Here is a 26,649-nt window from a genome sequence, read left to right on the forward strand (position 1 = left end):
TAACTCTGAATCTACGCCGTCGTAAATTTAAGCGTATTTTGGAAACCATATATGCTTAAATTAGGCTAAGATACGATCTTAGAGTGCATATTTACGCTGGCCGCTAGGTGGCGCTTCCGTTGATTTCGGCGTAGAATATGCAAATGAGCTAGAAACGCCGATTCAGAAACGTACGTGCGCCTGGCGCAATTTTTTTACGTCGTTTACGTATGGCTTTTTCCGGCGTAAAGTTAGTCGAACAAAAAGCTGGCCTAGCCAATGTTAAGTATGGACGTCGTTCCTGCGTCGAATTTAGAAATGTTTACGTCGTTTGCGTAAGTCGTCCGTGAATGGGGCTGGACGTAATTTACGTTCACATCGAAACCAATACGTCCTTGCGGCGTACTTTGGAGCAATGCACACTGGTATATGTCTACGGACGGCGCATGCGCCGTTCGTTAAAAACGTCAATCACGTCAGGTCATGAATCATTTACATTAAACACCCTTACATTGGTGGTCAAAGATGTGTCCTTTTACATTGGTGGTCAATGTTGACTGGAATTGTAAGGTTAGTGCTAACTTTGGGCAGTGTGAAAGAGAGTGTAACAGACACTCGGCTTAGACAACTGCAGCCAGCAATCCCGTTGGGAAGTCATAGTCCGGTCTGAATAATTTGTCTGGGGTTCAGGCAGTCTGAAACCCGGATGCATGATTCCAAACCCGAACCGTCCGGGTGAATCCCAGACAAATGGCAACCGTAGCACGAGCCCGCCAGGAAGCTGACACTGCGCAGCGCTTATCACAGGCAGTGAGACATTTCCCGATCTCTGCAGCCATGGAACGGGAAATGTCTCACTGCCTGGGAATAGCGCCACTCTGTGTTAGCTTCCTGGCGGGCTCGGGCGTGTCCGCATCGTAGCTTTACTTGCCCAAGCCCGCCAGGAAGCTAACACAGAGTGGCGCTAATCCTTACTCACCAGAAGCTTTGGCTTCACTCTTGGTAGCACCTACCAGAATAACCTACCAGGAACATAGGTGTTTTTTTCATGACGTAGATTAGCTGCAGATAGCAAGGTACCTAAATAATCCTTATAAACTGCAGACAGATGATGGGCTCCTGTTGTCAGAAGAAGCAGAAGTACATTTTTAGCTTTATATTTATAAACTTACAGAAGTGAAAAGAGAACTTATTTCCATAGGTTAATTTTCTTGTAAAAAGTCTCAAAGTCTGTCATATAGACAAGTCCTCAGATAAGAGATTTAAGCATAAGGGACACGTATTGGGCATCAGCCATGAACCTGAAAGAATCGTTCTTCATTTTTGCTTTATCGCCTTTGACCTTCGCTATAAGCCATCCGATCAGTAAGTACACATTTGTAAGTCTTGTGTTCACTGTCACTTTTAAAAGATCAGCAAACTATGTTAGCAGGCTAGTGATAAAATTCACCGGGCAAGTGACGGACATTACTGAAGTGAAACTAGAAGCAGAGTTTAGGTTGGATGCCACTAAAAGGGGCCAGATTAGGAGACAGAACATCTTAAAGCGGGAGTTCACCCATTTATTTAATTTTTCCTCTTTTCCCCTTAGATTCCTGCTCGTTTGGTCTAGGGGAATCGGCTATTTGTTTTAAAATATGATCCGTACTTACCCGTTTTCGAGATGCATCTTCTCCGTCGCTTCCGGGTATGGGTCTTCGGGAGTGGGCGTTCCTTCTTGATTGACAGTCTTCCGAGAGGCTTCCGACGGTCGCATCCATCGCGTCACTAGTAGCCGAAAGAAGCCGAACGTCGGTGCGGCTCTATACTGCGCCTGCGCACCGACGTTCGGCTTCTTTCGGAAAATCGTGACGCGATGGATGCGACCGTCGGAAGCCTCTTGGAAGACTGTCAATCAAGAAGGAACGCCCGCTCCCGAAGACCCATACCCGGAAGCGACAGAGAGAATGCATCTCGTAAACGGTAAGTACGGCTCATATTTTAAAACAACTAGCCGATTCCCCTAGACAAAACGAGCATTAATCTAAGGGTAAAATGTGCTCTCTAAGGGTGAACCTCCGCTTTAAGAGTGTGGTCGAGTGAATATTTAAAAAAATGATTATTAGCTAGATTCAGAGAGAGTTACGGCGGCGTATCAGTAGAATTGGGGGCATGGCAAGAGATTGTCCCTTTTCCAAATACTTTGTGCTAATAACTGTCCCCATCTCAGAAATGCGGGTGGTATGTCTGCCCAAAAGAGGTTATTCAAGTGTGTATTTTGGTGACGGGTACACTTTAAATTTAGGAGCATGTTCTACTTTAATTAGCTGTAAATCACTTTCCCTGGTAAGAAATGCTCTAAGAGAAGTTTTGTACTGGGGGTGATGTGAGTAGCATTGCCAATTTTGAAAAAAAAAACACCTACATGACAAGAAGTAATGCCCCAAATAGGCCACATATGAAAGGTGTTCCTGTTAAGAAATACACATGAGAATTAGAAATTATTGTAACTAACCTACATTGACTAGTAGTGACGTGACCACAAAGCACAAAGCAAAATTGAGGTCTGGCATAGCCTGATGTACCCTGTACTATCTACAATATAATGTGACAATGAAACCGTATAACTAGTCGAAAATAAACCCTAAAGCATTTTTTTTCTAATAGTTTTAGACAGAGCATGGAACAGTTTTTTTTTTTAAGTTTTATTTTTTTTTTATTTTAATTGAAAACATTATATACAAACATATTACCACGTGAAGTACAGATATGCAATAACTGTCTGAATGGCTACAGAGAACCCAGATGGTTCAACTTCCATTTGTACAGTGGAACATCGGTTTACGAGTAACAAGGTTAATGAGCATTTTGAAAGTCAAACTTAAAAAAAAAAAAAAGACTCCGTTTGCGAGTGTTGTCTCGCAAAACTAGCAGAATTCAAGCTAATGGGGCCTGCAGTACCGCATATGGCCTGAGGTGGGGGGGGGGGCGCCGAAACAGAGCAGAGTCGAGCGGAGCTGTTTGGAAATAATCGGGAATACTCCATTCCCGGGTGTTTCTGAGCCTTTCCGAGGTCAGCTGAGCTGTCCTCAGGCCTTTCTGAGTGTTTCCGATGCTCTCTGGCACCCCTACCTCTGGCCACATGCGGTATTGCATGCCATTGAAGTCAATGCAGAACACATTATTTTCATTTCCATTGACTTCTATGGGGAAACTCGCTTTGATATGCGAGTGCTTTGGATTACAAGAATTCCCCTGGAACGAATTATACTCGTAATCCAAGGTTCCACTGTATTATATTAAAGGATAACTTGTGTTCACTGTAACTAACCGTGGTAATAGAGACAAAAAAACAGATCACAGATACAAACAATCTCACATCCCCTTTTCTCTTCCCCAATAAGCAAGATACAGATTACCACCTATATACCGTATTTATCGGCGTATACCGCACACTTTTTTGCCCTGAAAATCAGGGCAAAATCGTGGGTGCGCGGTATACGCCGATACCCGCCTTCCCGCGCCGAGTTTTGAATACTGCGCCAACATATACCGAGCGCAGTACACTCGGGTATAGTCGGGCAGAAAACATGACAGTTTTCCCGTCGGGAAAACCGATCGTGTGTACAAGGCATTCCAGTTCAGTAAAATGGCTTTCTGGGCATAAAAGATAAGTAAATGGAACAAAGAGCGGCTGTATGCATGGGCAAGTTTTTAAAAATTCAGAGGAGGCATACTTCTGGAGTATTTGGTGCAGGGAGGTCCAGACAGGATTCTAGAAGGGCGTGGAAGTCAGAACAAAGGGTCAAAATACGTGGACAAGTCCAAAATATATGTATTAGGTCTCAAGCAACAACCTTGGGCTATGGAGCTCACTTTAGAATGTTTGGTAGCTTGGGGTATAGGAGCATGGAACAGCTAAAACCTCTGTCATGTGTGTCCCATTGAGAACGTTTCCCTTTACTTCCTGCTTGTAGATACGACAGGAAATCTCTCCAAAGTCAAAGAAATCTTGGACATTCGTTACTAGAACAAGTATCCCCCATTGAAAGATTGTCCCTCTATTTCTGTTCTGATAAAACTCATAAATGTGGACTATTTATCACTTTCAGTCTTGGCGACAATGGTCATCAAGGCGAATAGAAAGCGTGTGGCAGTGTTTCGGCTCAGGCATGAGCACTGCATTCTAGGAGGCGGGGGGGGGGGGGGGGTCACATGCGCCTCCATACTCAGAACCACTGGCTATTTCCCAAAGGCTCAGGCCTCGTACACACGGCCGAGAAACTCGACGGGCAAAACACATTGTTTTGCTCGTCGAGTTCCTTGTGAAGCCGGAGGATCTCGGCATGCCAACTTTTCCCATTGCCATCGGGGAAAAAGAAGACATGCTTTCTTTTTGGCCCGAGGGGATCCTTGGCGGTTTCCTCGTTGAAAAGTGTACACACGACTGGTTTCCTCGGCAAAAAGAAAAAAACAGCAAGCTTCTTGCTGGTTTTTGCCGAGAAACTCGGCCGTGTGTACGAGGCCTCAGATGCAACAACCAGGGCCGGTACAAGGGGGGGCAGAATGGGCGGGTGCCCTGGGCGCTACTATTTACTGGAGGAAGGGGGACGCATGTGAAGTGCTAGCTGTGTGCTTAAAAACTGTCTGCACACACCAGCCGCTAATACCTACACCTGTAATGATGTGCCGAGTGCGCTCCTGCACCCGGCAGAAACCTAGAACAGACCAGCGCTTCACTTATTGACTCCCCTGTCAGTGGAGAACCCCCCCCCCCCCTGCAGGCGCTTGGTATTCCCTACCCAGCGTCACACACTGAGAGGCTGGCCGGAGGCGGAATGGGAACAGTGCGAGGAGGGGTGGCGGACAGCACCCAGGTGACACCATAAAGAAAGCTGGCAGTTGTAGTGGGTGCTGTCAAGCCCCCCCTCCCTCCACCCCCATCGTTGAAGCTGTGATAGCGGCAGTGTGTGCGGGGGAGAGGCGAGCTACAGGATCTCAGAATGTTTCGCCCCCTTTCTCCTGTCAGCAGTGCGGAAGGAGAGACAGCGGCTCTCTCATTACTTTTGCCGCGTTGTAATCTTCTGGAACTACATGTCCCATGATGCTCCAGACTAGTGGAGCATCATGGGGCATGTAGTTCCAGAAGATCAACAACGCGGGGGAGTCAATAAGTGAAGCGCGGTGAAAGTAATGAGAGAGCCGCTGTCTCTCCTCCCGCACTGCTGACAGGAGAAAGGGGGGGGGCGAAACATTCTGAGATCCCGTAGCTCGCCTCTCCCCCGCTCACACTGCCGCTATCACAGCTTCAATGATGGGGGTGGAGGGAGGGGGGCTTGACAGCACCCACTACAACTGCCAGCTTTCTTTATGGTGTCACCTGGGTGCTGTCCGCCTCCCCTCCTCGCACTGTTACCATTCCGCCTCCGGCCAGCCTCTCAGGAAAGAGACTACAGCTCCCAGCATGCACTCTGCTGGGGGAAAAAAAGAGAGAGAAAGAGATCCCATAACCCAGAAACAAGCCGGGGAAATGAATGATATACTTAACTGCTCCAAAAGACAGAAACAGAAAGAGAGGAGTGTACCGAGGGAGCCATGCTGCTGCTGCTAACCAGAACCACCAGAGAGAGCCACGCTGCTAACCAGCATAACCAGAGAGAGCCACGCTGCTAACCAGAGAGAGCCACGCTGCTAACCAGAACCACCAGAGAGAGCCACGCTGCTAACCAGAGCCACCAGAGAGAGCCACGCTGCTAACCAGAGCCACCAGAGAGAGCCACGCTGCTAACCAGAGAGAGCCACGCTGCTAACCAGAGAGAGCCACGCTGCTAACCAGAACCACCAGAGAGAGCCACGCTGCTAACCAGAGCCACCAGAGAGAGCCACGCTGCTAACCAGAGCCACCAGAGAGAGCCACGCTGCTAACCAGAACCACCAGAGAGAGCCACGCTGCTAACCAGAACCACCAGAGAGAGCCACGCTGCTAACCAGAACCACCAGAGAGAGCCACGCTGCTAACCAGAACCACCAGAGAGAGCCACGCTGCTAACCAGAACCACCAGAGAGAGCCACGCTGCTAACCAGAACCACCAGAGAGAGCCACGCTGCTAACCAGCAACACCAGAGAGAGCCACGCTGCTAACCAGAGCCACCAGAGAGAGCCACGCTGCTAACCAGAGCCACCAGAGAGAGCCACGCTGCTAACCAGCACCACCAGAGAGAGCCACGCTGCTAACCAGAGCCACCAGAGAGAGCCACGCTGCTAACCAGAACCACCAGAGAGAGCCACGCTGCTAACCAGAACCACCACAGAGAGCCACGCTGCTAACCAGCACCACCAGAGAGAGCCACGCTGAGCCACTACCAGGGTACAGACATGCTACACTACTGCAGAAGTTTCGCTGGGTCTGATAAGAGGGCCTGTAGCCAATTATCCTTTACTGATCCTAGGGACTGAGCCATTAGGAACTGCCTAAGCTGCTATCCTCTAGACCTAATACAGCCTCTGCAGGCTAGAGGATAGCAGGTTAAGCAATTGTTGACTGCCACAATGAGCTCCAATGCTGTGCTGCTGGTCCGAAAATATTGTGTGTGTGTGTGTGGGGGGGGGGGGGGGGGGGGCGCAGTTTGCCATGTTCGCCCTGGGCACCAAATTACCTTGTCCCGGCACTGGCAACAACATAGTGGTGAAGTGCAATAAATGTATCAGTGAGTAGGGGCTTTTTTTTTTATCATGACAGCTGGACACTGTATGGTGGCCCTAGATTTATAGTTGGACCTGCATGCTTAATCCAACAGTGTTACAAATGCCGTTTGTACAGCTTCTCTTAATTTCTATGAACTGCTTTTAATTCCAGGCAATGGAACTTCGTGTATGTATGCTGTAAACAGCTCAACAACAGTACAATTTAATACTACAGCTACACAGCCATTTATACTGAGATGTCCAATCCAGCTTTGCACCCAAATACCCCCCAATATCACCTGGTGTAAGGTGATAGATGAAGACACCTGCGCCCCTGTGACACTGGGGCCAAGGATCTTCCAGGACCAGGAACAGCGGGATAAGGAAAATGACACCGTTCACATTCTGAACATTCACTCTGCACGAATAGATGACTCTGGATTGTACAAATGTTTGGTGGTTCATCGAGAGAAACAAATTGTAAGAGTGATCGAGGTCAGGGTATTCGGTAAGTTTTAGTATTATAACAAAAAAGTTTTAAAAGAGTTTCTCTGAAGTAAATTTACATTCTTTTTCATATAGTTTTTTTTTCATATACATCAGCAAAAGTGGGGCCATTTATTGAAAGGGATGAATACTAGGGTTGTCCCGATACCGATACCAGTATCGGTATCGGGACCGATACCGAGTATTTGCGAGAGTAATTGTAGTCCTGCCGCCGCCGCAACGAATGCCACCGCCGCATACCGCAACAACGCCGCCGCCTGGTTAAGCAGCGTGCGGGGAACATTACAGCTTTCAAAAACGGGGGTGGGGGCGGGGGGTTGGAGGGGGGTTGGTGCTGCCGCCTGAAATTAAGAAGCGGGGGGGGGGGGCTGCCGCGAATTGAGAAGCGGGGGAGGGGTCCCTTTACAAAAAAGTAAGGAAAAATATATATATAAAAAGGGGGTAGCCAACCGGGGTTTTTTTTTAAAAGGGGGGTTGCCATCTGGGGGTCCTGGGGACCTCTGGGCCCTTTAATAAAAATAAAATAAAAATAAACCTCTGGGCCCTTTAATAAAAAATATATATATATATATATAAAAAAAAATAAAAAACATTTATAAAAAAATATATATATAAAAATTAAAAATTAAATAAAATAAAAAAAAGGTTTTTTTTATAAAAAAAAAGGGGGGTTGTCATCCGGGGCCCAGGGGATCTTCAGGCCCCTGGGGACCTCTGGACCCCTAAAAAAAATTGTCCCTTTAATAAAAAATAAAATAAAAATATATTAAAAAAATATATATATATTTTTTATAAAAAATAAATAAAAAAAGGGGGGTTGCCATCTGGGGCCCTGTGGGCCTCCGGGCCCCTGGGAACCTCCGGACCCCTTTTTTTTTTTTAAAGGGGGTTGCCATCCGGGCCCCTGGGGACCTCCGGGCCCCTTACAGGTGTACTGCCTGTACCCCCTTGATGGCGGCCCTGTCAGTAGCACTGGGCTCCGGTTTGAGCCAGAAAATTGCAGATAAGTATTTAAAATGGCCTCGGACATTTGCTGTCGGAATTTCCAACAACAAATGTTCGAGAGCTGGTTTTCAATTTTTCCGATAACAAAAGTTCTTGTCGGAAATTCCGATGGCGTGTAGCCAATTTCCGACGCACAAAATTCCACGCATACTCAGAATTAAGCAGAAGAGCTGCACTGGCTATTGAACTTTATTTTTCTTGGCTCGCCGTAGGTGTTGTACGTCACCGCGTTCTTGACGTTCGGAATTTCCGACAACATTTGTGTGACCGTGAGTATGCAACACAAGTTTGAGCCAACATTCCGTCGGGAAAAAATCGACGGTTTTGTTGTCGGAATATCCGATTGTCTGTACGTGGCATGAGAGCAGGGTTGGACTGGCCATCGGGACTACCGGGAGTTTCCCGATGGGCCGATGGCTCAGTGGGCCAGTTGTCACGGGCGTCGGGAGGGGATGGCTAGAGCCCCGAGTGGGTCCCCAAAAAGCCCGGAGTCTCGCCCTTAGTGTAAACATCCAGTGATTGGTGGGCAAGCGGGGGCAAGCGGCCGCAGTGAGAGTGGAGCTGTCAAAACGAAGCACTGATCGGTACAGAGAGAGGAGGGAGGAACCGGCGTCATCAAATGACGCCGGTTTGTTTACATGTGATCGCTCTGTCATTGGACGGAGCGATCACGTGGTAAACGGCCGCTATCAGCGGCAATTTACCGCGATCTGTGATGCACCAAGTCCTCTGGACCCGGGGGTCACGGATACTCCCATGTGCACGCCCCAGGGGGCGCGCAGGAGCGCGATTCTGGGAGGACGTCCATGGATGTCCTCCCAGAGTTAGGGAACCGCCTTGTAGCCGTAATTCGGCTATGGGGCGGTGATTAAGTGGTTAAATAGCTGAAATACAACATATGAATCAGGAGAAAGTATTAGGCTACATAATAAAATTAATTTTTCTTACCTCTTTTTAGATGGTCCCAGCCCAAAACCCTTCATTGGAGATACCAGCAAAACCTGGACCACATACTTTTTCATAGCAGTGCGGATGATCATTGTTATAGTGATTTATGCTTTATTATATCCTTACCTACGGGAGGTCAAAGGTAAGATCCAGAACCTGATCTCTGGGCAAATAAAATAAATAAATTCATGTACAAAAAAAACCCCATAATAAGAGTAAATGAGGAGGCATAAATGATAAATGTTTTTTAGGGGTGCCAAAAACAATCAGCTTTTAATTATATATGGTTTACACCAGGGGTAGGCAATCTCGGCCCTCCAGCTGTGGTGAAACTACAAGTCCCATGAGACATTGCAGGACCCTGACAATCAGAGGCGTGACTCAAATGCCCCATACACATGGCTGGAATTTCCGACAACAAATGTTCGATGTGAGCTTGTTGTCAGATATTCCGAACCGTGTGTACAGTATGCTCCATCGGACATTTGCTATCGGAAATTCTGAGCGTGTGTAAACAATTCCTACTTACAAAATCCCATGCATGGTCAAGCAGAAAAGCTGCACTGGCTATTGAACTTAATTCTTCTCGGCTCGTCGTACGTGATCGTGTTCTTGATGTTCGCAATTTCCGACAACATTTGTGTGACCGCGTGTATGCAAGACAAGTTTGAGCCAACATTCCGTCGGTTTTGTTGTCGGAATATCCGATCGTCTGTACGCGGCATTAGAGGCAGAGGCATGAAGGGATTTGTAGTTTTACCAGAGCTGGAGGGCCTACCCCTGGTTTACGCCTTTTTTTTTGTTTTGTTTTTTAACCACTGAAGACCCGGACCATTATACAGGTAAAGGACCTGGCCAGTTTTTGCAATTCGACACTGCGTTGCTTTAACTGACAATTGCGCGGTCGTGCAACATGGTTCCCAAACAAAATCGGCGTCCTTTTTTCCCCACAAATAGAGCTTTCTTTTGGTGGTATTTGATCACCTCTGCAGTATTTGCAGCATGGGTGTAATTTTATGTTGGTTCCACTCTACAGATAAATGAAAGGGAGCAGGAAGCCTTCAACAATACTTTAACAGGGTGACTGACTTAAAGTTTCTCTGATGCTGATCCTTACTAGACATGTGCATTCGTTTTCATCCGAATGCATTTTTGTCCGAATTTCAGGTATTTTCGTTATCGTTTTAACAAACGAAAACGAAAGCACAGAAAACGAAAACCGAAAGATCCGACATAAACAAATGCTTTATTTTCATTTTCGTTGCGGTCGAATGTGCCTAACCTTAACTCTATTAGTTCAATATTATTCTACATAAAGAGAAAAGATTCAACATTATAGAGAGACATGAAGAGTCAATTTTTTTTTTTTTTTTAACCACTTTAGCCCCGGGCCTGTTTTTCAGAGTCGGTGTTTACGAGACAAAACCATTTTTTTTTGCTAGAAAATTACTTAAAACCCCCAAACATTATATAATTTTTTTTCTAACACCCTAGAGAATAAAATGGCAGTCATTGCAATACTTTTTGTCACACCGTATTTGCGCAGCGGTCTTACAAGCACACTTTTTTTGGAAAAAATTCACTTTTTTAAATTAAAAAATAAGACAACAATAAATTTGGCCCAATTTTTTTATATATTGTGAAAGATAATGTTACGCCGAGTAAAATGATACCCAACATGTCACGCTTAAAAATTGCGCCCGCTCGTGGCATGGCGTCAAACTTTTACCCTTAAAAATCTTGATAGGCGACGTTTAAAAAATTCTACAGGTTGCATTTTTTGAGTTACAGAGGAGGCCTAAGGCTAAAATTATTGCTCTCACTCTAACGATCGCGGCGATACCTCACTTGTGTGGTTTGAATACCGTTTTCATATGTCGGCGCTACTCGCGTATACGTTCGCTTCTACGCGCGAGCTCGTCGGGACGGGGCGCTTTAAAAAATTTTTTTTTTGCTTTTCGCATTTATTTTTATTTATTTTAGAATTTTTAACACTGAAAAAAAAAAAAATGATCACTTTTATTCCTATTACAACAAATGTAAACATCCCTTGTAATAGAAAAAAGCATGACAGGTCCTCTTAAATATGAGATCTGGGGTCAAAAAGACCTCAGATCTCATATTTAGGCTTAAATGCAAAAAAAAAAAAAAAAAAAAATTGGAAATGTCATTTTTTCAAATGACAAAAAAAAAAAATGTTTCTTTAAGACGCTGGGCGGGACTGACGTTTTGACGTCACTTCCGCCCAGCAGAGCTATGAGGACGGGTGAAGGAGATTTTTCCTTCAGTCTCGTCCCCGCTCAGCTGCCGGATGGTCGCGATCTCCTCCGCCGCTACCGACGGCTACGGTAAGCGGCGGAGGGCGCGGGAGAGCGGCGGGAGAGGCCCTCTCCCGCCACCAATAACGGCGATCTCGCGGCGAATGCGCCGCGGAGACCGCCATTATCATTAACACGGCCGCCCACAGAAGAGATGAATATCTCGATTGTGGCAGCAGCTGCTGCCGTTACCGAGATATTCATCTCTAAAGTGAGGACGTATAACGACGGTGGGCGGTCGGCAAGTAGTTAAAGATTCTGTCGAATCTTTTTTTTTTTTCTTAGTACATTCGACAGACACCATAAGCCTTCAATGACAGATTCGACATAGAGAGACATGAAGATTCGACATAGAGAGACATGAAGATTCGACATAGAGAGACATGAAGATTCGACATAGAGAGACATGAAGAGTCCATTTTTTTAAGATTCTGTCAAATCTTTTTTTTTTTTTTTTTAGAACATTCGACAGACACCATGGACCAGATTCAGGTACAATTACGTTACTCCTCGGCGGCGTAACGTATCCCATTTACGCTACACCGCCGCAGGTTTACAGCGTAAGTGCCTGATTCACAAAGCTCTTACCTGTAAACTTGCAGCGGTTTAACGTAAATCCGCTCGGCGCAAGCCCGCCTAATTCAAATGGGGCGGGCACCATTTAAATTAGGCGCGTTCCCGCGCCGAGCGTACTGCGCATGCTAAGTCGGGTAAATTACCCGACGTGCATTGCGCTAAATGACGTCGCAAGGACGTCATTGGTTTCGGTGTTAACGTAAATGGTGTCCAGCGCCATTCACGGACGACTTACGCAAACGACGTGGAATTAAAAATTTTGACGCGGGAACGACGGCCATACTTAACATTGCTTAGAACACCTAGGAGGTAGCCCTAGTTTTACGACGCGTATCTCGACGGAAACAACGGAAATTTAGATCGACGGGCATCGCGGACGTTCGTGAATCGCCGTAACTAGTCATTTGCATATTGTACGCCGACCGCAATGGCCTCGCCACCTAGCAGCCGGCCTAGAATTGCATCCTAAGATCCGACGGTGTAAGTCAATTACACCTGTCGGATCTTAGGGCTATCTATGCGTAACTGATTCTATGAATCAGTCGCATAGTTAGGACGGGCGGATCACAGAGATACGACGGCGTATCAGGAGATACGCCGTCGTATCTCTTTTGTGAATCTGGCCCCATAAGCCTTCAATGACAGATTCGACCTTAATTTGGATTTTTGGACGAATGCATTTTTTTTACGAAAAGCAAAATAAATAAAAACAAATTTCGGGAGTAACTAAATAAATTTATTTTTCGGACGAAAACGAAATTACGAAACTAAATATTTCAGTGTGCACATGTCTAATCCTTACATGTTGTATTATCTTGCAGCAAACCACACACTATTCAAGAGGACATTTAGCAAGGTAAGTGGTAATTACTCTGCACCTATTGGCTAAATCAATATATTAAAAATTTAAGATTTACAAAATAAATCAAGCCTCAGTCAAAAAAGAAAATATATATAATAATAATAATAATAATAATAATAATAATAAATATATAATATATATATATATATATATATATATATATATATATATATATATATATACACACAAAGTATCTCACAAAAGTGAGTACACCCCTCACATTGTTGTAAATATTTTATTATATCTTTTCATGTGACAACACTGAAGAAATGACACTTTGCTACAATGTTGTGTAGTGAGTGTACAGCTTGTATAACAGTGTACATTTGCTGTCCCCTCAAAATAACTCAACACACATTAATGTCTAAACCACTGGCAGCAAAAGTGAGTACACCCCTAAGTGGAAATGTCCAAATTGGGCCCAATTACCAATTTTCCCTCCCCGGTGTCATGTGACTTAGTGTTACAAGGTCCTAAGGAGCGAGAAAGGATGTCCCCCCTCCCACCGCCTTCTACGACTCTCTCAGGCTCTCACGTCCCATCGGGAGGCCTGAGCGACCAGCCAACATGCCGCCAGTTGGCCGAAGACCCGAATGGAGCCGGAATCGGCTTTGATCAGGTCACCAATCTAATAACCCAGAAGCAATGTCATGACATTTTTTTTTTAAAGAGACAGTGTAAAAAAATAAAAATATAAAGCGCCTGAATGTGCTTGCACGTAAAAGCAAAATTACATATAATGTTGGGGGTTCTAAGTAATTTTTTAGCAAAAAATTTGGATATTACACACTTCAGCCCCGGAAGGATTTGCCCCCTAAATGACCAGGCCATTTTTTGCGATGGACTAGACCCCCTCCCTATGATCATCCTGCGCGCTGGGGCCCGCCCCGATCCGAAGAATATGGTCGCCGCGGGCCAGGGAGTTGCAGCAGGCGGCGCCGGCAGGCCCCCCTCTGCGGTCGGGCCCTCGAACCACGTCTGATGTGCCCGACTGATCAGTCTGCCCCTGGATAGGGGGACTCCACCTTTGAGAATACAATAGCACAACAGTGGAGATCACCGCAACTAACATCGCGTGTGTTAGTATGACGATCTCTCCGTTTTTTTTTTTTATCCAATGAAAAACACGCATGCAGACTGGGTTTACATAAAGCAATGATCACACTGTCCAGGGCTTGTGATGCGTCCACAGCAGCTATAACTCGGTCTATGATCTCCGGTGGAGGGTTAGGACCATAGTGTGCCAGTCTTAGTTTGACAGCCCGATCAAAACTTGCCTCCTCCGGGGTCCTGTCTGTTACGCTGGGCCTTTCCGTTAAGTTGGGTCTTTCTGCTCCATCCATTTGGACAAGTTCTGTGATCACGTCCATCTTCTCATGGTTTCTGGCTGGTCTGCCACGGTTCTCCAGTAGTCCTTGTAGCTGTCCTTTAAGCGATGGAATTATCCCGCTGCTAGCCACCAATTGTAACGGAACCCCAAATGGGACAGGGGTTAAATCCGTTCACGATATTCCATTCCATCCAAGACAGCTTATCGACACTCCAACCAACAGGACCTGATTCATCCCATTTCCCAGAATAAGACGAGACACAGCTCTGTGCTTTCTGGTTTCAAATGCAAGACTGCTTTAATGGTTTCTTCTCAGCTTTTTATGCAGTTACAAGCAGGTGACCGTAATCAAAGGGACAATGAAATCTCCACCCCCCTTCACACCATGGGGCTTCAATCACATACTTTTATCAATAGAATTCACACAACATACCATCACACAATGAGTTCCCTTCAATCCACATATTTAGACAGACGGCCTGTCTCCGACAGACAGGTAGTCACACCTGGGCATCAATAGGCTTTAAACTGTGTTATCACACGATGGAATGGTCTAGGAGCAGACCTGAATTAACACCTTTACACAATGGACAATGAAATGTCTAGGAGTTGATGCAATTAACACCTTTCAAAAGAATGTGTCCCCACATTGAATAAGCCAACAACTTGTGATATCTCAAGACATCCTGCAACCATGAATTATTATTAATGTCCCATCTCATGTAATACATGAATTATGATTCACTTGCCACCCCATCTCCTGGCTCAATCTGTGCCCAAAAGTGACTCCTGTTACAGCATATAATGGGCTATATTGTGTTAAAAGTAAAAATTATCTTGTAGAATCTCACATTCATGAGAAAAGTGAATACAAAGGACACATTTTGCAATGTTCAGTAATTCCACTGAATAATAACTTTACTAAAACTAACCGAAATATTTGTATTTCAGACTAAATTTGTATCTGCCTCAAGGACCACTTGTAAGATCTCCAGCGAAAATACTCTGGACATTGATCCACCTACAGAATCTTTTGAGATGATTTGCGATGGTCTAGGTGAAGATGAAATGACTTTTGTGTTATCTCCCAAAGAAGAAACACTGATCTCTGGAACATTGCAGAACAGCAAGGAGGGGACTGAAGATTAGGCCTCGTACACACGACCGTTTTCCTTGACAAAATCCATCAAGAAAAATGCTGGCAGAGCTTTTTTGCCGAGGAAAACGGTTGTGTGTATGTTTTTCGTGGAGAAAACTGTTGTGGATCTCGACGAGAAAAAAAAAAAATGTTCTCTTTTTTCTCGTCGGGAGTCTCAATTTCCTCCTCGTGTTTCTCGTCGGGCTGGTTTACGACGGGAAACATGTTCGTGTGTATGCTTAGAAACCCGCGCATGCTCAGAATAAGGTATGAGACGGGAGCGCACCTTCGGTAAAAGTAGCGTTTGTAATGGAGATAGCACATTCGTCACGCTGTAACAGACTGAAAAGTGCAAATCGTCTCTCACCAAACTTTTACTAACACACGGTAACATGAGATTAGTAAAAGCAGCCCCAAGGGTGGCGCCAATGGAATGGAACTTCCCCTTTATAGTGCCGTCGTACGTGTTGTACGTCACCGCGTTTGAGAACGACGAGATTTTGTCTTGACAGTGTGTACGAAAAAGAAAGCTTGTCAAGATTCTCGACAAGCCTGACAAGAAACTCGTCGAGGAAAACGACGTTTCTTTTACGACGAGATTCTCGGTCATGTGTACGAGGCCTCAGTCCTAATTTATAGTTTTGTTCTTTTGCAGGAAATAACTTCTAATAAGATAGACAAACTTATAGACATGTATTTCCAGAGTTCACCAAAACGCGTGAACAGGGCTTTTATACCATTTTTTTAACAGAACTTAATTTGTGTCTCATGCAGTGCCTTGTATTCACACCCCCCTTGGCATTTTCCGTGTTTTGTTGCCTCACAATCTGAAATAAATATGAATTGTTTGAGGATTTGCATCATTTAATTTACAGAACATGCCCACGACGTTGAAAATGATTTATTTTTTTATTGTGAAGCAAACAACAAATAGGACAAAATAACAGAAAAAGTCAATGTGCATAACTATTCACCCCCCTAAAGTCAATACTTTGTAGAGCCCCTTTTCCGGCTATCACATCTCCAAGTCGCTTTGGATAAGCCTCTATGAGCTTGCCACATCTTACCACTGGGATATTTGCCCCCATTCCTCCTCCTTGCAAAACTGCTCCAGCTCCTTCATGTTGGATGGTTTGTGCTTGTGAACAGCAATCTTTAAGTCTGACCACAGATTTTCTATTGGATTGAGGTCTGGGCTTTGACTAGGCCATTCCAACACATTTGCATGTTTTTTCTTAAAGCAGTGTTGCTTTAGCAGTGTGTTTGGGGTCATTGTCCTGCTGGAAGGTGAACCTCCGTCCTAGCCTCAAATCACAAACAGAGTGCTACAGGTTTTGCTCAAGAATATCCCTGTATTTAGCACCATCCATCTTTCCCTCAACTCTGACCAGTTTCCCAGTCCCGACTGCTGGGGATGGTGTTCTTTGGGTGATCTGTTGGATTTGCGCCAGACATAGCGTTTTCTTTGATGGCCAAAAAGTAAAATTTTAGTCTCATCAGACCAGAGCACCTTCCTCAATACATTTTGGGAATCTCCCACATGCCTTTTCAAACTCAAAACGTGACATTTTCTTTTTTTGCTGAAAGTAGTGGCTTTCTTCTGGCCGCTCTGCCATAAAGCCCAACTCTATGGAGCGTACGGCTTATTGTCGCATTATGTACAGATACTCCAGTCTCTGCTGTGGAACTCTGCAGCTCCTCCAGGGTTACCTTAGGTCTCTGTGCTGCCTCTCTTATTAATGCCCTCCTTGCCCGGTCCGTGAGTTTTGGTGTGTGCCCGTCTCTTGGCAGGTTTCTGTTGTGCCATGTTCTTTCCATTTGGTTATGATAGATTTGATGGCGCTCCTAGGGATCATCAAATATTTGGATATTTTTTTATAACCCTGACTTGTACTTCTCAACAACATTGTCCCTTACTTGTTTGGAGAGTCACTTGGTCTTCATGGCAGGGTTTGGTTAGTGGTGCCTCTTGCTTAGGTGTTGCAGCCGCTGAGGCCTTCCATAAAGGTGTGTATATGTAATGACAGGTCATGTGACACTTAGATTGCACACAGGTGGACTTCATTTCACTAATTATGTGACTTCTGAAGGTAATTGGTTGCACCGGAGCTTTTTATGGGCTTCATAACAAAGGGGGTGAATACATACGCACGTGACAATTTTCATTTTTTTCCTGAAAAATAGTTTTATGTATATATTTTTCTAATTTTACTTCACCAACTTAGACTATTGTGTTCTGATCCATCACATATAATTCAGATTAAAAAACATTGAAATAAAGGCTGTAATGTTACAAAATGGGTAAAAAGCCAAGGTGGTGAGTACTTTTGCAAGGCAGTGTCTGTACTGCTACGTTCATTTTAAAGTGCTTTATGTATTAGTTTTGCGTTAAAAAAATTGTTTCTCAAACATTTTCTTATGTTAAATTTGTTTACAAGAGAAATGTATTGGTTTGAAGTAATGTACCTTAGGAATAAAGGAATACCTTTGGAAACTTTGAGAATAATGTCTTCCTTTCAGTGTTGGGACTCAAATTTGTGTTGACTTCATATCTGACCCAAATTTAATGAGTTTAAATTGCATTCGATTTTTCAATTTCAAATTGCATTGAAGTCAAAATGTACCGTTTTTAATGGCTACTTTTATCCCTTTGAGGGCTACTAGACAAGATGGCCCGGATTCAAAGACATCGGCGCATATTTAGGCGGGCGTAGCGTATCTAATATACGCTACGCCGGCGCAGCGCACAGATGCAAGCACTGGATTCACAAAGCACTTGTTCCCACTCGCTCTTAAAGATACGCTGGGTTTCCTCGGCGTAAGCCAGCGTAGGTGGAAGTGGGCGTGAGCCATGCTAATGAGGCATGACCCCATGCAAATGATGGGCCAAGCGTCATAGAAGTACTTAAAATGAACGGTGCATGTGCCGTCCTGTGGCCGCATCCCAGTGCGCATGCTCAGAATCACGTCAAAACAACTCCCTAAGATACGTTGAATCACTGCCTACGACGTGAACGTAACCTACGCCTAGTCATATTCACGTACAACGTAAACGACAAAAGATACGACGGCTTGTGTTCCCTGGTCCATACCTTTGCATGAGTTGCGCCTCCTATATGGGGAATAACTTTACGCCAGACGTACGACTTACGCAAACCGCGTATATGATGTGCCGGGCGCAACTACGTTTGTTAATCGGTGTATCTCCCTCATTTGCATATGTGCATAGAAAATCTATGGGAGCGGCAAATGCGCCCGGCGTAAATATGCGCCCACGATACGACGGCGTAGGCAAGTTACGTCGGTCCGATGAAGCCTATTTTCAGGCGTATCTAGTTTTGTGGGCACGGCGCATAGATACGACGGCGCATAGTTACACTTACGCGGCGTATCTTGAGATACGTTGGGGCGTAAGTGCTTTGTGAATCCGGGCCGATGTTGTCAACCAAATGGAAAGTAAAACTTCTCAAAGCATGCTTTGGGTGTACTTTGTTGTTTCTTGAGGTTGTTGTGAAGATAATGAAGTCTTGGGACCCCAAAACTAAGTGGTGAATTACACTTCATCCTGAAAATTCGAAACTCTGTGACACAACATGAAATTACAAAATCTTGTGTGTAAGGACTCATCCAACACAGCAGATCTCCTAAATTCCATTACAACCAATTAAAGCAGATTTAGGCATCCCGTTTTCGGCAATCTGAATACTTTGAAGTGCAAAGGAGGGATTGGAGGTCTTTTAGCCCTCCGATCCCCCCATAAAGAGTACCTGTCACCACCTATTACTGTCACAAGGGATCAAATTTTTTATTTTTTTAAAAACACAATGTAAAAATAATTAATAAAAAAAAAATCTAAAGCGCCACCCGTCCCTGTGACCTCGCACAGCAAATCACGCATGTGAGGTATCGCCGCGATCGCCAGTGCGAGAGCAATAATTCTAGCACTAGACCTCCTCTGTAACTCTAACCTGGTAACCCTAAAAAAAAAATGAAAGCTTTCAAAAAAATTGGGCTAACTTTACTGTTTCGTTTTTTTTAATTCATGAAAGTGTCTTTTTCCCAAAAAAGTTGCGTTTAAAACACTGCTGCTCAAATACTGTGTGACATAAAATATTGCAACAATCGCCATTTTATTCTCTAAGTTCTCTGCTAAAATATATATATAACCTTTGGGGGTTCTAAGTAATTTTCTAGCAAAAGAAAACGGATTTTAACTTGTAAACACCAAACTTCAGAAATAGGCTTAGTCATGAAAGGGTTAAAACACATGGCAGTGGCTCTTGTCTTGTGTGTGTGTGTGTGTGTGTGTGTAAAGGGCTAATGGCGCAGTTCATTGACCCCGGCGATGATCAGTTCTGTCTTCTGGCACTTGTCCTGCTGGCTGGAGAAACTCTGCGCCAGATTCTCGTAGTTTGGCGTAACGTCCGTGGAATATCCCAGTGTGCATTGCTCCCTAGTACGCCGCAAGGACGTATTGGTTTCGACGTGAACGTAAATGACGTCCAGCCCCATTCACGGACGACTTACGCAAACGACGTAAAATATTCAAAATTTGACGCGGGAACGACGTCCATACTTAACATTGGTACGCCGCATGTACGCCTCATATAGCAGGGGTAAGTTTACGCCGGGAAAAGCCTAACGTAAACGGCGTATCTGTACTGCGTAGGCCGGGCGTACATTTGTGAATTCGCGTATCTAGCTGATTTATGCAGTTAAGATCCGACGGTCGGATCTAATAGAAATCTATGCGTAACTGATTCTATGAATCAGGCGCATAGATACGACCGCCCAGACTCAGAGATACGACGGCGTATCTGGAGATACGCCGTCATATCTCCTTTGAGAATCTGGGCCTCTATGTGCAGATGTGAGGCCTTGTCACACGTGTTTTGGACAGTAGGCACGAAAAGGTGTGAAACTAACACCTTGAAATAAGTAAAGATACATTACACATAAGATGAAAAAAATAACACCTTGAAATAAAAAGTGACAATAGACAATAGGTTTGAAAAGTTGTAAAAATAGCATCTTGAAATACAAGAGAGAGTGCACTTTGGGTTACTTTTTGCTGTTTTTCATTTATTTATTTTGCATATTTTACTGCTTTTTTATGCTTCGTATTAAAAAAAAAACCCCACTAAGATAAATACACCAGAAAAGAACGATTAAAGAAACAATAATTAATCCTTAGGCTATGTTCACACCAATGCGTTTTATTTTTTTTGTGTATTTTGAAGTTTGCAGAAACGTGCTACAGTCTATATAACATGTTTTCCTATGGTAAATGTTCACATCTATGTTTTTTTTAGCTGGTGCGCTTTTGGAAAGTGTCAGGGACTTTTTTTTTTTTGCAGATTGCATTTTGCGTGTAATAGACCTCAATGGAGCCGCACCCAAAATTACCTCGAAACTTGCACCGGCGGATCGTAACTCCCCCGGCGGAATTCAAATTCCGCGGCTAGGGGGAGTGTAGTATTTAAATCAGGCGCATCCCCACGCCGATTTAAATGCGCATGCGCCGCCGGCTAAATTTCCCGGCCAGCATTGCTCACAATGACGTCGCTAGGACGTCAGTGGTTTCGGCGTGAGCGTAACTAGCGTCTAGCCGAATTCTGAATCGACGTACGCAAACAACGTTAAAATTTAAAACTCTGCGCGGGAACGATGGCCATACTAAACATAGGATACGCCGCAGGGGTAACTATCCGCCGGAAAAAGCCAAACGCAAACGACGTGAAAAAAAGCGACGGGCGGGCGTTCGTTTCTGAATCGGCGGTTTTCCTCATTTGCATATTCGTTGCATAAAAAACCGAAGCGACACTTAGCGGCCGGCGGGAGATTGCAGCCTAAGATCCGACGGTGTAAGTCACTTACACCTGTCGGATCTAAGGGAGATCTATGCGGAACTGATTCTTATGAATCAGTTTTATAGATCCGACTGTCGGATCTCAGAGATACGACGGCGTATCAGGAGATACACCGTTGTATCTCTTTGTGAATCTGGCCCACTGTCTATAGCTGGTTGCTAAGGAGAGGGTCAGCCTTCATGTATTCAACAACCGATGAGTCATCAACTGTCAGCGGGGTTCCCTGCTGACAGCTGAATGTAAAAAAGGAATTGCCCGAAGGGCCTTGTATGGATTTGGAGGGACCCCATGCCGTTGGGGGGGGGTCAATGCCCATCTAGGCAGGACCCCAGGCTCAGGTAGGACCTAATATTCAGAGGTCTGTTGTTTGGGACCTAGATACTTAGTAGAGTGTGGTCAAAGTCCACCAGCATATAGTGTGAGATCCAGAGCTCCTATATTTTAAGAAATGTGGATCTTATCATCTAATGTGGCTGCCATTTCTCGCCATTTTCATGCACAAGTTAATACAGAATTTGGAATAGTTGGCTTTTTCTAAGAACTAGCGATGGTTTTGCTGATGGAATTCCAACCTGGAAAACTGTTGTTTTACCTAAAATTGCCTCTGCCAGGTGTTTCCATAGGGGGCTTTCCAAGACTATGTAAAGAGGTTGGTAAGTGCGAGACCAGAAACAGCGACTTTTTGGGCAGTCCCTCCCGATATGTATAAACATGCCAGCCACAGAGCAATCCATAAAGCAGCCTTTCTCACTTAGGGTTCTGTGAAACCCCAAGGTTCTTCCAGGTTTGGCCAGGGGTTCCTTGAGCTGTGGCTACATCTGATATTGGCCACATAGTTCCAGGTCCAATGACACCTGGCAGAGCCAGTGGCATGGCTGCAAGGGTGTCATTCTGGCAAACCCTCTAAATCAGGGGTCTCAAACTGGCGGCCCTCCAGCTGTTGCAAAACTACAAGTCCCATGAGCCATTGCAAGGCTTACCGTTACAAGCATGACTCCCTCAGGCAGTGGCATGATGGGACTTCCGCAACAGCTGGAGGGCTGTCAGCTTGAGATCCCTGCTCTAAAGGTTGCATTCTTCAGACTTACCAATGCCAATGTAAGGGTCCTTTTCAATGATCTGTGATGCACTAGGCGTACCAGGGGTTCACTGAGATCTGAAAATTATTTAAAAGGTTCATCTGGGGTAAACAGGCCAAGAAAGGTTGCCCTAAAGCAGGGGTCTCCAAACTTTCTAAGCAAAGGGCCAGTTTACTGTCCTTCATAGTTCACGAGGGCCGGACAGTGGTCAGTGGTCAGTGGAAGTCGAAAAGGTCCAGACGTCAGTGGAAAAAATTAAAGGGTTTGTAAAGACAAAAATATTTTCCTCTTAAATTAAAGTCTGACAGTAGCTGATAAAGTAAAAAGTAATGTTTTGCATTATAACTAGTTTGATACCTGTTGAAATCGAGCTGTTTTATTCACCTCCATCACTCCTGAATCATTATTCTCACTGACTTCCTGGTGTGCGGTGCTCATTCATTCTTGCTACATCACGGCCTAATGGGAACTACAGTTCCCATTAGGCTTAGCCTCCATGCCTGTGAGGGATAAGAGAGCATCTTCACGCAGGGCTGTAGTCATAGGGAGGGGGTGAGCACATTCTGCTTTCCACCATGCAAAACGGCTCAGATGCTGGTGGAAAGCAAGAAGAGGAGAGACAGGAAATGGCATTTTCTAACCTGGATTACTGTATTTTGGAGGTCAAAAGGAAAAACGAGGTAAGTGATATTTAAATGCTCTAGCTTACAGCAATCAATTGATCTAATAAAAAACGAACCTTTAGTGTTCCTTTAACACCCCATTGTTTGTTTCAGTGGGAGTAATTGTGCCCCATCATTGGGTCCCATTGTTGGTGTCATCAATGATGTAAGTTTCCCCCATTGTTGGTGTCATTGAGAGAAACTGTGCCCCATTGTTGGCGTCATTGAGAGGAATTGTCCCCTATCATTGTTGTAATTTTAAGGAGTTGTGCCCCGTTTTTAGTGTCATTATGAGGATTTGTGTCCCATTGTTGGTGCCATTGGGCCCCATTGTTGGTGTAATTGAGAGAAAGTGTGCCCCATTGTTTTTTTTTTTAAATCAGAAAAGTTTTTATTGTGAAAAAAGCAAAACAACAAAAAAAAAAAGACATGTACACAGCAATTAAGTGACCCAAAAGAAAAAGAAAAATAGAGCGACAATTTTGAAAAAAAAACAATATTTTTTACTTTTTGCTATAATAAATATCCCCCAAAAACATATATAAATTAATTTTTTTCCTCAGTTTAGGCCGATACGTATTCTTCTACCTATTTTTGGTAAAAACAAAATCGCAATAATCGTTTATCGGTTGGTTTGCGCAAAATTTATAGCGTTTACAAAATAGGGGATAGTTTTATTGCATTATTATTTTTTTTACTACTAATGGCGGCGATCAATTTTCGTGACTGCGACATCATGGCGGACACTTCGGACAATTTTGACACATTTTTGGGACCATCGTCATTTTCACAGCAAAAAATGCATTTAAATTGCATTCTTTATTGTGAAAATGACAGTTGCAGTTTGGGAGTTAACCACAGGGGGCGCTGTAGGATTTAGGGTTCACCTAGTGTGTGTTTACAACTGTAGGGGGGTGTGGCTGTAGGACTGACATCATCGATCGAGTCTCCCTATAAAAGGGATCACTCGATCGATGCAGCCGCCACAGTGAAGCACGGGGAAGCCATGTTTACATACGGCTCTCCCCGTTCTTCAGCTCCGGGGAGCGATCGCGACGGAGCGGCTATAAACGAATAGCCGTGCCGTCGTCCCGGATCGCTCCCCGAGGGAACCCGACCGCCGCATGTACCGGGGGGGAGGTCCCGATCGGACCCCCGACCCACGTCAAGCAGAGCACGTACAGGTATGTACATGTGCCTGTCCGTGCCATTCTGCCGACGTAAATGTACATGAGGAGGTCGGCAAGTGGTTAAGGACCAGTTGTGGAGGAGCTACCTCCGGGGATTCCAACCAACACTGCCATATGTTATCAAATTTTCGTGACGCTTTCCTATGGGAGTATGTGTTCTTTTCCCTTATAAGAATCCTATTAACCTCCTGGATCCACTGCCGGCTTATCGGAACCCGGGTAGACAGCCAATATCTCGCTATAAGCTTTCTTGCCAGATAAAGCAGTCTAAGCAGAGCAGTGTAAACATGAGGTGCCTGCCCCATTTGAATTAGGCGGGCTTGCACCAAGCGGATTTACGTTACACCGCCGCAAGTTTACAGGTAAGAGCTTTGTGAATCAGGCACTTACGCTGTAAACCTGTGGCGGTGTAACGTAAATCAGATACGTTACGCCGCGGGGGAGCAACGTAAATGATGTACCTGAATCTGGCCCTCTATTTTTATTCCTACTCTTACTCCTTGGGGGGGTTGGGGGGTGCTGGCAGTGCTGGCGGGGAGTTCTGATCAGCCAGCTTAGATGCTCTTGATCAAGATCATCTGCTGATCTGAGAACTGTAGTGGGGACTTTAAATGGCAACTATTAAACTATAATCACAGGTAGTGTTACTCAATGTGTCTCCAGCTCTGTGGTGTCTCGCAGCAGTGACACCTATGCCGAAATCAGGAGATAGGGTCTCCTCCAGCCCCTCCCACTTCACATTTCTCACCAGTCAGCTGACCTCTACTCTCTGCTCTACAGCCATGCCGTGAACTGAATGGGTGGGCAAGGGCTCCAGGAGCAGCCCAGCTGGATGGCTGCGAAAAGGCTGAGAGTGGTGCGGGCTTCAGGAACAGCCCAGGATTTGGTGACCCCTGGCAAATTGTCATTTGACCCCCGAGGGGGTCCCGACCCCCAGGTTGAGAACCACTGCTATATACCCTGTAAACAGTAATTTCAGCAAAAAAATATTTTTTTTATTTACAACTCCTTTAATGCATACAAGGCTATTCTAGAAAAACATCTTACACCGAAAGCTGAAGTGGTCACAATCTTCTCACACATGGCGTCTCTTCCCTCAGACATAGCACCTCTACGCCAGTTAAGTGACAACTTTGTTTGTTCAGCTTCCTCTTCTGATTACACCTGAAAAAAAAAATCTATTTTTGACTCTGACGTGGAAAAAATTACCTAAAAAGCCACAAATGACTTCTGTTTTAGATGTCTTTTTGTTTTCAGTGCTTCTCAAGCTCAAGTGACTAATGCCGCGTACACACGATCGGAACCTTGGACGTTTTTTTCCGACGGAATTGTGCTCAAGCTTGGCTTGCATACACATGGTCGCACAAAAGCTCTCTGAACTTTCGACCGTCAAGAACGCGGTGACGTACAACACTAAGACGAGCCGAGAAAATTAAGTTAAATGCTTCCGAGCATGCGTCAAATTGTTTCCGAGCATGCATCGGAATTTTGCGCGCCGGAATTGCTACAGACGATCGGAATTTCCATCTGAAAATTTGAGAACCAGCTCTCAATCTTTTGTCGGCGGAAATTCCGACAGCAAAAGTCCGATGGAGCATCAGACTTTTCGTGACGGATTTTCCGATCGTGTGTACGGGGCATAAGGCCCATTGATAAACCAAAGCCAGAAGGCACACAAAAGGTTGCCATTAGTTATTACTTCTAGCCATAACCAAAGACCTTTACTTTGACCAAGATTCATATATTCCACTATAGACACATCAACTGTCCGAGACTGGGCACGCAGCTGCAGGATATCAACCCCTTTATTGCTTTTATTATTATTATACAGCAGGGGTCTCAAACTCAAATTACCTGAGGGCCACAAGACAAGTTTTCATATGCCATGGGGGGCCGCATTCAAACTTTCGAACTTCAAAAACAACAGTACTGGTGTCAGCGAACACATTATTAACCCCCAGCATTGGTGTCAGCGAGCGCATTATTACCACCAGTACTGGTGTAAGTCACGTTTTGACGAATTTGCTTGGAATCTAGGAGCCAGCTAAAAAAGTTAGGAGCCAGAAAACGCACCCCGTCCCGACGAGCTTGCGCGCAGAAGCAAACACATACACGAGCAGCGCCCGCATATGTAAACAGTGTTCAAACCACACATGTGAGGTATCGCAGCGATTGGTAGAGCAAGAGCAATAATTCTAGCCCTAGACCTCCTCTGTAACTTAAAACATGCAACCTGTAGATTTTTTTAAACGTCGCCTATGAAGATTTTAAAGGGTAAAAAAGTTTGTTGGCATTCCACAAGCGGACGCAATTTTGAAGCGTGACATGTTGGGTATGAATTTACTCGGCGTAACATTATCTTTCATAATATTAAAAAAAATGGGGATAACTTTACTGTTGTCTTATTTTTTTATTAAAAAAAGTGTAATTTTTTCCCAAAAAAAGTGCGCTTGTAAGACCGCTGCGCAAATACGGCGTGACAGAAAGTATTGCAACGATCGCCATTTTATTCTCTAGGGTG

The 26,649-nt window shown here is 44.8% G+C and overlaps 1 protein-coding gene across 1 annotated transcript; it reads left to right on the top strand.

Annotated features, from left to right (window-relative positions):
• The first annotated feature begins 1,237 nt into the window (after positions 1–1,237).
• Positions 1,238–15,384, top strand: LOC120928708. The gene is made up of 5 exons (XM_040339701.1): positions 1,238–1,344; positions 6,816–7,151; positions 9,114–9,245; positions 12,819–12,853; positions 15,141–15,384. Exons 1-5 carry the CDS (start codon positions 1,275–1,277, stop codon positions 15,336–15,338), a joined length of 771 nt encoding a protein of 256 aa, XP_040195635.1. The 5' UTR covers positions 1,238–1,274; the 3' UTR covers positions 15,339–15,384.
• The last annotated feature ends 11,265 nt before the right edge of the window (positions 15,385–26,649 follow it).

The sequence above is a fragment of the Rana temporaria genome, chromosome 2, assembly GCF_905171775.1.
Source record: "Rana temporaria chromosome 2, aRanTem1.1, whole genome shotgun sequence".
In the NCBI taxonomy this organism is placed as follows: Eukaryota; Metazoa; Chordata; class Amphibia; order Anura; family Ranidae; genus Rana; species Rana temporaria.